The sequence below is a fragment of the Euwallacea fornicatus genome, chromosome 9 (assembly GCF_040115645.1).
Source record: "Euwallacea fornicatus isolate EFF26 chromosome 9, ASM4011564v1, whole genome shotgun sequence".
NCBI lineage: Eukaryota > Metazoa > Arthropoda > Insecta > Coleoptera > Curculionidae > Euwallacea > Euwallacea fornicatus.
In genome coordinates this window covers 3,687,500-3,698,180 of record NC_089549.1, presented here as the reverse complement: position 1 = coordinate 3,698,180, position 10,681 = coordinate 3,687,500, and the positions used below count along the sequence as shown (strand labels likewise).

At 32.4% G+C, this 10,681-nt stretch overlaps 4 protein-coding genes across 9 annotated transcripts; 2 read left to right on the top strand and 2 right to left on the bottom strand.

The window, feature by feature from the left end:
* Window positions 1-1,246: 1,246 nt before the first annotated feature.
* Window positions 1,247-6,363, bottom strand: LOC136341247 (oocyte zinc finger protein XlCOF6-like). Of its 2 annotated transcripts, XM_066286016.1 has the most exons (10): window positions 6,233-6,363; window positions 3,874-4,058; window positions 3,460-3,709; window positions 3,136-3,395; window positions 2,926-3,085; window positions 2,575-2,850; window positions 2,211-2,378; window positions 1,946-2,144; window positions 1,720-1,891; window positions 1,247-1,669 (listed from the first exon to the last, which is right to left on the bottom strand). In XM_066286016.1, the coding sequence occupies exons 2-10, from the start codon at window positions 4,048-4,050 to the stop codon at window positions 1,628-1,630; spliced, it is 1,704 nt and encodes a 567-aa protein (XP_066142113.1). In that variant the 5' UTR covers window positions 4,051-4,058; window positions 6,233-6,363; the 3' UTR covers window positions 1,247-1,627. The 2 variants fall into 2 exon arrangements, with proteins under 2 accessions (XP_066142113.1, XP_066142112.1); XM_066286015.1 differs by lacking the exon at window positions 6,233-6,363 and having other exon boundaries at window positions 3,874-4,249.
* On the top strand, window positions 4,342-6,216 carry Sh3beta (SH3 domain binding glutamate rich protein Sh3beta). 2 transcript variants are annotated; one of them, XM_066286032.1, is made up of 4 exons: window positions 4,342-4,508; window positions 4,812-5,015; window positions 5,074-5,359; window positions 5,449-6,216. In XM_066286032.1, exons 1-4 carry the CDS (start codon window positions 4,464-4,466, stop codon window positions 5,568-5,570), a joined length of 657 nt encoding a protein of 218 aa, XP_066142129.1. In that variant the 5' UTR covers window positions 4,342-4,463; the 3' UTR covers window positions 5,571-6,216. The 2 variants fall into 2 exon arrangements, with proteins under 2 accessions (XP_066142129.1, XP_066142128.1); XM_066286031.1 differs by having other exon boundaries at window positions 5,446-6,216.
* Window positions 6,310-8,666, bottom strand: LOC136341249 (RE1-silencing transcription factor-like). Of its 3 annotated transcripts, XM_066286020.1 has the most exons (6): window positions 8,401-8,489; window positions 7,807-8,219; window positions 7,460-7,718; window positions 7,149-7,377; window positions 6,570-6,934; window positions 6,310-6,431 (listed from the first exon to the last, which is right to left on the bottom strand). In XM_066286020.1, exons 2-5 carry the CDS (start codon window positions 8,188-8,190, stop codon window positions 6,589-6,591), a joined length of 1,218 nt encoding a protein of 405 aa, XP_066142117.1. In that variant the 5' UTR covers window positions 8,191-8,219; window positions 8,401-8,489; the 3' UTR covers window positions 6,310-6,431; window positions 6,570-6,588. The 3 variants fall into 3 exon arrangements, with proteins under 3 accessions (XP_066142117.1, XP_066142118.1, XP_066142116.1); XM_066286021.1 differs by lacking the exons at window positions 6,310-6,431; window positions 8,401-8,489 and adding an exon at window positions 8,565-8,666 and having other exon boundaries at window positions 6,463-6,934; XM_066286019.1 differs by lacking the exon at window positions 6,310-6,431 and having other exon boundaries at window positions 6,463-6,934.
* Window positions 8,667-8,738: 72 nt separating this feature from the next.
* On the top strand, window positions 8,739-10,131 carry LOC136341251 (probable RNA methyltransferase CG11342). 2 transcript variants are annotated; one of them, XM_066286030.1, is made up of 3 exons: window positions 8,739-8,916; window positions 9,261-9,442; window positions 9,536-10,131. In XM_066286030.1, exons 2-3 carry the CDS (start codon window positions 9,266-9,268, stop codon window positions 10,076-10,078), a joined length of 720 nt encoding a protein of 239 aa, XP_066142127.1. In that variant the 5' UTR covers window positions 8,739-8,916; window positions 9,261-9,265; the 3' UTR covers window positions 10,079-10,131. The 2 variants fall into 2 exon arrangements, with proteins under 2 accessions (XP_066142127.1, XP_066142126.1); XM_066286029.1 differs by having other exon boundaries at window positions 8,742-9,039.
* Window positions 10,132-10,681: the final 550 nt, after the last annotated feature.

Here is a 10,681-nt window from a genome sequence, read left to right as displayed (position 1 = left end):
AAAAGAATGAAGAGCTAACAATTAATAATCTTCGGCCTATTGTGAAATACAGCGAAGGGAGCATAATGGTTTGGAGCTGCATCTCAGCTGCAGGAGTAGGCGAATTAGTATTTATTGAAGGAAATTTAAATAAAGTTATGTACTTGGATCTTTTAAAACGAAATTTACTAAAAAGTGCTGAAAAATTAGGTATATGCGACTATTTTTAATTTTACCAGGATAATGATCCAAAACAAGTCGCGTTTATTCCAAGAGTATTTATTATATAATTGCCCCAAAGTATTAAATCCTCCTGCACAATCACCTGATCTTAACCCCATAGAAAATTTATGGGAATTTTTAGACCGTAAAGTCCATAATAAGCCAGTCAACTCCAAAAACGAATTAAAACAACGATTAGTTGAAAGATAGCAACGCATACCTGAAGATTACATTAAAAATATAATTGAAAACAAGCCGAAACAGCTACAACAAGTTATAAAACATAAAGGCAATCCTACGAAGTATTAATTTGTTTATATGTTTTTTTTGTTTATATAAATTTTGTTTACAAATATTATGTTCCTGGTATGTGTCCGAATATTTTTGCGATAGTAAAATTATGCCTTGTTTTCTTTATTCGATAGTATCTTTGTATATAATTAAATTTAAAAGATCAAAAATGTATTTATATATACTAGAAACATTGTTGTAACCAAAGATTATGCAATAAATAATATTAGTTAAGAATAAGTTAGCAAAAAACCTAATACTTCCAAAAATACCATAGTGTCCGAATATTAATGCGAGTCACTGTATACGAGACTTGTATTGTTTGCGATTGATACGTGTCGTGTCGGTTATTGTTGTAGTGTTTGAAACTATTGAGAAATTTTGGTTTAAAATGCCACGTTATACAAATAATGAGTACACTATTATTATGGTAGCTTATGAAAAAGCCAGTGAAAACTCTAATCGGACTAGTGGGATTTATATACGTATTTTTGTAGGTAAGTAATAAATTTTGTTTATTTTAATAGTAATTAACATAACATACTAATAATCAGTGCATTCCATTTACTTAACTGTGCGAGTTTATTCACTATTCGAAAAAAAAAGAAACGCACATTAGGAAGCCAGCAAAAAACTGGGAAGGTGTCCATGCGAAGGAACCGAAATATAAACAATTTTAGATGCCATAGGCGGGTAGCGGAATTGTGATAAATATTTTAATAAATTGAATTGAAAAACTATACCTTTTGAAAAAAATTTATTTTCTACTTTATTAATTTTTATTTTTAATAAATTTGACAATACATAATATGTATAACAAATTTAATATATACTAATTTTTATTAATTAAAATAATTTACATTGGACTGAAATTAACGTATGTATGTGTGTATCTAAGATAACGATGTCCTTGAATTTTATATTCCAAGGAGTACCTAATTATTTCCATGTTAGAAACAGATCTGGAAAATGTATTCTAATAAAATTCATATCGAAAATAATGAGGTTTTCAATTTTTTTTCCGACATAGCTAAAAACAAACGGAACAGGAATTTTATAGATGCATTTCCACCATGAAACTACTCCTTTTGATGTGCAACTTTTGTCCTATTTAACAAATGGCGTATCTAACATCTTATAAGAGATCCTTCTGCTGGACAACCTTTTCTTGGACACACTATAAACCATTTTAAAGTTAAATATTATTACAAAGACTTAATCCGTTACCGTTAACGAAGGAATTGGTGCCGGCAAAATCACAGTAAACTCAGTTGGAACATTAGATTTGAACTCTTCATGTTCACTAACTTCTATCTTAACTTCATTGGGAGCAATTTTACGAGTTCTCTTGGAATTCCGTTTTATGGTTCGCGTATTAATGACCTTATCTGGCTTGGTTCTAAAACGTTTGAATACATTTTCAAATTCTGTAAAATCAAATATCAGAGCTCACGTATGCACATTTGAATGCGACTTCAACGTAGAACTTTGGTTGAAAGTTTTGTTGCAAATTATACAAATATATGGTCTCTCCCCAGTATGAATTCTCCTGTGTCTTTTTAATACTGATTTTGTAGCGAACGTTTTTTGGCAAAAGTCGCATTTGAAGGGTTTTTCTCCGGTATGAGTTCTTAAATGAACTGTAAGTTGACCTGGAACCGCATCAAAGAGTGTTAGATATAATAAGAACATTTTTAAGTTATATAACCTGAACTAACCTGTGGTACTCATCCACTTTCCACAGACAGTGCATAAAATCGGTTTTTCGCCCGTATGGGTACGGATGTGACTTTTCAAATCGCTAGATTGGCGGAATGCCATACCACACGTTTCGCAAACAAATGGTCTTTCATTTGTGTGTTTTCGCATGTGAACTTTTAGCAAACCTAAAATTCAATCGGAAAATGTGCAATCTCGCGAAATATCGATGAAATATTAACGCTATCAAACAATTATAAACAACTTCGAATTTCATATAATTACATAAATTTGCTTTGAACTTATTATATTAATTTTATAGAAAAACGCAATAAAAACAACAAAAACTGAGCTTTCAATTCTGATTTTTTTAACAATACTTACTTCTTGACTTAAAACACTCCGAGCAGTCACCACACTTGAACGGTTTAAATCCTGTATGGATTTTTTGATGAAAATGTAACGAACCGCTTTGCCGAAAACCTTTCCCACAAATAGAACACAGATGCGGTTTTTCACCGGTATGAAATCGCATATGTTCAGCAAGCGAGCTGGGATAAGAGAATTTTTTTCCGCAAATTTGGCAATTATAAACTTTCCTCACGTAATTGTCGTCATGGGTTCTCATGTGCCGTTTGAGATTATCCGCAGTTAGACAGCCTTAAAATATATGAAATTCACTTCAAAACTACGGCAAGAACTAACAAATGTAAAAGAAGTTGAACTTGATCTAACCTTTGTCGCACTTGGTACACGGAAAAGGTTTTACGTCCGAGTGCTTATAAGCATGAATTTTTAATAAGTATTCGTAAATAAATTGCTTTCCGCAGGTGATGCACGAAAATTTTTTATCCTCCGTTTTGGCATGTGATCGAAGATGTACTTTTAAGTGCGCCTAAAATTTATGCATTTCAGCTAAACCCTAACGAATGAATTTACTAATACCCCTTTAATAAAACTCTGAAAACACTCTGAGCATTTGAACGGCTTAGATTCGTCATGCATATTTTGGTGAATAAAAAATTTTGTTTTGTTACTAAACTTCATTTCACAATAGGAACAATTGTACTTTTCTTGGCATTTACTAACTAGACCCTTGTCATACTCTGACTCTTGGTAAAAATTCTCTTTGCCTATGTTGCGTGATTCAGAATCTGTCTCAGAATCTTCAGAAAGAATATCCAGGTCTTTCTGTAGAACATCATCTACAAGTTAGGTAGGCATTGAATAATTATTTTCACCAGCAATTTAAAACAAATTTAAACATGCCTTCACACTTGACAGAATCTACATCTTGGTTTAACGCCGTAAATTGTTCTATATTTACTAACGTCTCACTGCTTAAATCACCCTCTCCTAGCAAAGCTTCTTGTTCAATTTTTCGAAATTCCCTCCTCGTCTCCTCCTTTTTTAGGAACTCATCAGAGGCTATGCACATCTGACGAAAACTAAATGATAAATTTATGGAATCCAAGCAACCCAGGCATGTATTGTTGGGTTGAAATTCACCTTGCAGGACCTAAAATGTAATGGCAACAGATTATGTATAATATGACCCTTTCCAAAGTAATTTTTTTTTAAGAGAACACACCCAGTAGGCATCCACAAAACATAAAATTGGGACAAAATTATTGACTGAGCACAGGACTTATTTGTAAATTGCTTCGAGGCATTTTTATTTACCTTTATATCCGTCAACTTATGAACAAAATTCATAAGGGAAACTTCACCAGGTTGTAAAACATAACTGAAAATATTCTGCATCTTTTCAGAATCTTTTAAGCAGAATCTACAGATATGTTCGAAATTTTCTAATTCTATATCTGAACTCTTAATTATTGGTTCTTCCATAAGGCTCATTGACAAAGCTGCAATGTTAAGATCATGCAATATATTATTGAATAATTTACAGGATGTTTTTAGAATGATTATTACTGTTTTAATATCTGATTATTATAAATAACGCACAGATGAAGTAAAAAAAAAATATTCAAAATTAAATAATCCATAACAAAAACATAACCTCAATTCAAGAGGAAGACAAGAGTTTACTCCGAAATCTCGGTGCTTTTTACTGAACTCGGAGTGTATTGCCCATGTCAATGTCAGCACTAAATCATATGGCTAACAGTCACCTTATGTCAGTTTGAGTTGGGTGTCAGTGTCAAATCATATTAGTGATTTTTTTTGGAATACAACCAAATAAAAAATCAAAATTTAGTTTATTTTTTAACTTTTACAAGAAAAATTATAATTTACAAAAATAAATTAAAATGGTAGTTAAAGTGTACGTAAGCGGTATTTCTGGGAATAAGGAGGTAAACATGTTTTTAAAATATTAATATTAGTCATAGTTTCTGGGAAAGTAACTTTCTAGATAGTAGTTAGGAACAATCGAAGTCTTGATTCATACAATGTTAATAATAACCAGTTTTTTTATTTCTTTAAGAGTGAAATTTAGGAGTAAGCATCCGTTGATTCAATACTTCCCAGAATAGAATTATTCTTTAAAACAAAAAACTGCTTATTAGCATAACCATATCTTTAATCCTCACTGATATGAATGGAATTTCAAATATTAATCCTCAATCCATTATCAAAAATTTACTAATATTTATTAGGTCAAAAAAAGGCAACAAAGGGTCACTCTTATTCTGGACTCAAAAAATGTCCAATATGAACTGCTAGACATTGCTGAACCCAACATGGAAGAAGCAAAAGAGTATATGCAAACCAATTCTAAGCTTATGGGGAGTACCATAGGAGACCCCAGTCCCAGACACCCTCTACCTCCACAACTATTCAATGATGATGAATATTGTGGGGTAAGTTCAAACAAAATGTCTCTTTTAAATTTGCTTATGCAACTTACTGATACTAAAGGATTATGATGCTTTTGATATGGCCAATGAATTGGATGAAATGGAGAAATTCCTGAAACTTAACCCAGATGAAATAGCCACTTCAAATGCAGAAATAAAATTAAGTAATGGGGACGTTCCAGCAACTGAAGGCATATCAAAGGAAACTTCACCTCAGAAGGAAGAGTCCAAGGTGGAGGAGTATGAGCCTCAGGAAAAAGGAGAGGAGGAAAATGTAACAGAGGATGAAGGGCCTGAAAAGAAGACTAAAGACAAATCTCCTACTCCAGCTAAAGATGAGGGAGCAGGTAAAGGTTAAGTTAATTCTTAAATTCTTGCATTAATTTAATTACATGTAACTTGTTATGGTAATTTTTCCCTCTTGTTAACCAAGAAGGTATCAAAGAAACAACTCAAGAACAAGAAACTGAAGAAGATGAACCGGAAAGTAAAGATAATGAACCTAATCAGACTGAATCTGAAGATCCTGAAGAAACTGAAAAGTCTGAAGAAGCATAATTTGTGCTTAATTTTTTTAACACTATAAATACCTGCCATATTTCTAAGTCTGGAGCTGCCTTATTTCCTCTTATTGCCAAAATGTTTTAAAACATTGGCAAATTTAAGAAGGCACCAAGCAGGGCATAAGTCTATGACAAATCTCCACTATTATACATCTATTTATTATTCATTATTATGGTTTTTAAAAAGTATTATTGTTATAAATTTCATCGTTTTTGTGCCTTTTTAAGTGTTTGCAATATCATGTAATAATTATCAGTTACTAAGTGACTGATAAGGTATGAACGGAGCTTTATTATTAAGTTTGAAAGTATTATATTGCAGTAATCAGCTTAAGCTTAGGGCAAGGTCCTAACATTTTTGCCTAAATTTTGAAGTTACTATATTACTGATTCTTTATTTAGAGTTATTAAATATTGTAAATATTTAAGCATATCATTTCATTATTTAAGTTTGGAATTTTGCACAGTATTAATAGTTGAAATGGTCCGGTCTAAAGAACAGCTACACAAATTATATTTTTATATAATTTGCGGCTCTATACGTCAAAATTCCAAACTTGTAATATTTCTGGCAGAAAATAAATAATCTAATCAACTCATTTCAATTGTCAAATGTTCTCATTATACAACATTTTATTATTCCTATTATTTTATTACCTTATATATACTGGTATGAATTCCTCTTCACGTAGGCTCGGAGGGCAATGAAGCCATCGATTTTTTCGCAAAAAAGACTGCTACTTGATTTACGATATCGGTCAGGCGGATAAATTTGTTGGTTAACCTTGAGTGTAAGTTTTTTCACAGACAGCTTTGACAGCACATTGAAGAATAGGGAGGTAAAACGTTAACCCAACTAAAGGAGATTAAAATAAACTATGAAAATATTTGGTTAACGATTTGTTTTAATCAAGAGGCATCTGCTGCTAACTTGCCTAGTGGCAATAGCCATTAATAACATTATTGATATATTTAGTGTAGTTAATTTCTGTACCTTGCTCAGTATAAAACATTCAATTATAACTAACTTCTTCTTTGTACTGCTCCAGTACAACTACTTTACTTCTGTTATTTTCAATTTTTTCTTCATTAAAATCAGAGATCCTCCTTTTTTTACTATTTTCGGTCATTTTATCTTTTTCAAGTTCTTCAGTAGTTATTCCACAAATTTCCTCCAATTTAATATGAGTACGGTCATTTGTATGCTTAATTTCCATGTCTCGAATTTGACAATTATTAAGTACATGTTGCACAAAATGTCTATCATCTTTACACATGTAGTTGCATTTCACACATTTGAAAATACCCTCATAGTTTTTATCACGGTGTTGTATCACATGTGTATGTAGAAGATTTGCCCTAAAAAAATTAATACATCAGTAGAAAAATCTGATATGTCTGTAACTAAAAAATTCCTACTAAATTTGGTATTGATGCACATGTAAATATTGAAGGTATTTACCTGAAAGAAGCAATGAATACACACAACTCATAATTTTAACATTTTTCCAATTTTAATTTATGTAATTTTTTAGTGTTAAATCATATTCTGTGAAAATGAATTATGTATTACCTTTTGCAGGTAAATCCACAGTCAGCAGTACATCTATAATCCAATAATAAGTTTCTTGGAGTAATGCCATGTCTTAAGGTATGCTTCTTCAAATCTGAAATTCTTTTCGAGGCATAATCACACTCAGGACATTCATACATTCTAGCAGGTTTATGGCACAGCATATGTTTTGGTAGACTACTTTTTCTTTTTGTGGTGTACGGACATTCTGGACAACTATACATTGGAACTGCAAGAAAATCAATTAATTAATCAATTCCTTCTAAGCTGCAACTGAGTATACAAATGGTAGATAATTATGATATTCATACCAGTTCCATTATCACAATGAACTAATAAATGTTTGGGCATATCTTGTCTTCTTCGAGTCGTATATGGGCATTCTGAACAAGCAAAAACTGGAGGTTCTGCTGTTTCTTTATGCAGCTTCAAATGCTTGAGTGAATCTAATTTCTTCATGGTTTGGTAACCACAGAAAGGACAAACATACACAATTTTATCCTTCTTGTCTGTGAATTGTTCATAAAATGCTGGACGTGTTTGTTTGGGAAAGTTACCTGCCAACATGTCCTAAAATTATAAATCTCAGGTAGTTGTCTCAGTAAATGCTTCACTTAGAAAACATTGGATAATTGGAATCTCATTGGTAAAGGCTCACCTCCAATATCCAATTTTTGACTTCCCAATTATTGATTTTATTATTTTTGCTAGCAGTACCATCATTCTCTATAGGGTCCTCAGAAACTACAAAACTATCATTTCCATTACTGCTTCCTATCTCCTCATCTTTATCATATTTTTTCAGTTCTTGTTCCTCAATTTCTTCATCATTATCATCCACAAAGGCTTCATCATGAGTGACCATGTGTTCATCTAGATTATCAAGATTTTCAGTTTCAAATTCGCAATATTTACATGTAAATGTCTCGACGAAATTCCCTTCGGAATCTCTTTCATCTTCAGAATTTATAAATTCAATATCTGCCGCCAGTTCTTGATCCTCTTCTTTTTCGATTGCACAAGAATTATTATCGGAGTTCATATTCTTATTCTTCGTTCTGTCTGTGGGATCTGTGGAAAATATTGAATAATGATGGCATCCATACGCAAGCTCTGAAGCGGGAAGCGGGGCAACGTTGTTGAGGAAAATGGCCGACTACCGACTAACGCTTTTGATATTTGGCGTAACATGAGGCTTTATATTACAAAAAATTTCTCATATAATCGTCGAATGATCAGCATTACAACGTACTTAGTTTGGAAATTCCCACCCACTGGAAAATGTTCGATAAATTTCATCGATGCTATCTTTACCATGGAGGTCCGTCATATGAGATAAACCTAAAGAGACTAGGTTGAGGATTTGACGGCAATTAGTAAGATTTAGCCTGTGAATGATCTTCCCAACATATTTACCATTACGTCCAAAAGCCTTTAAGGTTATTTCCAACCAGATCTCAATAATTGAACGCTTGATGGACACAGAAATTGCCAAGGTCGGACTAAATGAAATGCTGACTGTATGCTCTATTTATGAACGTTGCCAAGGCGGCGAAAAAACGAGAAAAAACAAAAGAATAAAAATTTAACATAACCTACAAGATCAAAACACTTGTCTGCTTTTTGGGTTTTTTTGATTGGGGCGTCGAGACAGGATAAGCAGTTGAATGAAGTTGAATAAACTCTTGGAAATATTCAACTTATAGGTGGAACTGTGGGCATAACCATACTGATGTCTTCACTGCTGTTTACAGTACACGGGAAATAGGCAGGTTTTATATAGGGATTAAGTCAACAAAAGAATTTTTGTACCCCAAAATACAGTAAAATTTCGCGAGTATAGACACCAAATTCGTCAGCCATGTGCCCCACAAGTTTTTGATTCTACAAGGTATTTCATACTTTGTTTCATAACAGAATGTTATTGTTGAGAATACAGACAATCAGGCATATCATTTTTCCCATTTATGTTCTCTTATTGGATACCAATTAGATATGCACATTTTTTACATGGAGTCTTCAACCAAGTCCTCTAGTTTTCTAGAGTGCATCTCTGTTTTTTTTTAAAGTTACATTTATATACATATCTACTCTTTCTCTCTCTTCTCATAGACATCATGACGGAATTAAATTTTAAATGTGGGAATCCTGGAGCTGTACAGTTTGGAAATTTTATAAATTACTATCAGTTTCATCCACCTAATAAGAGAATAGCAATGCTGCCTACAAATATCTGGGATATAGTAGGCCAAGGAACCAAATATTGTGCCTTGGATGTAGGTTGTAATGCTGGAGTAAGAATCATTAGTTTTTGTTATTACAAGTTTAATATTTCATATTTTTATATTGTGCTTATATTTAGGTATAAATTTTACCTATAATTTCAGGATTTAACTATCGCATTGTATGATTTCCTTAATCAAAATGAGAGTTCAAAAAAGTGTAATATATTGGGCATTGACATTGATTCAACACTAATCCAAAGAGCAAATGAAAAAAATCATTCTGATAATATAGTTTTTAAATGTATCGACATAATGGCTGATCAAGCTCCAAATGATATAATAAAGGAATTTCTAAAGTCTAAGAAAAAAACTGTATTTAACATAGTATTCTGCTTTTCAATTACTATGTGGATACATTTGAACCATGGAGACGAAGGGTTAAGGCGGTTTTTGAAAAAGATAACTTATATTTCCAATTTTCTCATCATTGAGCCACAGCCATGGAAATGCTATAAGACGGCGGTAAAGAGATTTAAGCTGGGAAAATCCGAATTTCCTAAATTCCAGGAATTGAAAATTAGGCAGAAAGTTGAGGAGGAGATAGAGAATTTTATTGTGGAGGAATGTGACTTTGATAAAGTAGAAGAAAGTTGCAGGACAGAGTGGGGGAGAAAATTGTTGTTCTTTAGAAGGAAAAATATGTAGTAGCATGATTGCATGTATTAGAACTCTGTAAAAAAATAAATTTTTAAAATATTTTTTAAGACTTGTTAAATGCTTTCAATTATAATTCCTTTAATAAGTGTATAATTAATTCATCGCAGCTGTAAACAGAGATTAAATCTCGGAGACTGTCGTTTAATAACACGTTGAACACCCAGCGTGAATCGGGGCAGCTTCTTTGGAAGCCTAAATGAGACTTGAAATGTAATGAGCGCGATTGATTGGTAGAAAAATACGATACAATGTGTCGTTTAAGGGGGTTATCTAGAGTAACGGGTTAAAAAAAAAGATTTTTCTGCGCTTTGCGATGTGTGGCCTTACAACTAATATTCTACAGTCCGTTTATGGCGTTTCTTCCATGTTGACTAATAACGTTACGTTTCAAAGCAAGAGCACTAAGAGCTTCCGCGTAAGTAGATAGGGTATACGTTGAGATTCTTTCACATATTTATTTGAATATTCTTCTACAGTATGATCGTATAGAACGTTATATTTTTCAACTATTTATGCAAATGAAGTCGCAGACAAATGTCGCTTGAATTTCTAACACACCATGTCGTATAATCAAAATCTGAACCGAAAACT

Bases quoted from the DNA above. Each gene is read 5' to 3' on its own strand.
- LOC136341247 (XM_066286016.1), bottom strand. From the start codon at position 4,050: ATGAGCCTTATGGAAGAACCAATAATTAAGAGTTCAGATATAGAATTA. The intron at 3,710-3,873 runs GTAAATAAAAAT...ATTACATTTTAG, and splicing joins ATAAGTTGACGGATATAAAG to GTCCTGCAAGGTGAATTTCA. The intron at 2,145-2,210 runs GTTAGTTCAGGT...ATGCGGTTCCAG, and splicing joins AAAGTGGATGAGTACCACAG to GTCAACTTACAGTTCATTTA.
- Sh3beta (XM_066286031.1), top strand. From the start codon at position 4,464: ATGGTAGTTAAAGTGTACGTAAGCGGTATTTCTGGGAATAAGGAG. The intron at 5,016-5,073 runs GTAAGTTCAAAC...CTGATACTAAAG, and splicing joins ATGATGATGAATATTGTGGG to GATTATGATGCTTTTGATAT. The intron at 5,360-5,445 runs GTAAAGGTTAAG...TTGTTAACCAAG, and splicing joins AGCTAAAGATGAGGGAGCAG to AAGGTATCAAAGAAACAACT.
- LOC136341249 (XM_066286021.1), bottom strand. From the start codon at position 8,190: ATGAACTCCGATAATAATTCTTGTGCAATCGAAAAAGAAGAGGATCAA. The intron at 7,378-7,459 runs GTATGAATATCA...ATTTTCTTGCAG, and splicing joins TCATTGTGATAATGGAACTG to TTCCAATGTATAGTTGTCCA. The intron at 6,935-7,148 runs GTAATACATAAT...TAATTTTTTTAG, and splicing joins TGTGGATTTACCTGCAAAAG to GGCAAATCTTCTACATACAC.
- LOC136341251 (XM_066286030.1), top strand. From the start codon at position 9,266: ATGACGGAATTAAATTTTAAATGTGGGAATCCTGGAGCTGTACAGTTT. The intron at 9,443-9,535 runs GTAAGAATCATT...CTATAATTTCAG, and splicing joins ATGTAGGTTGTAATGCTGGA to GATTTAACTATCGCATTGTA.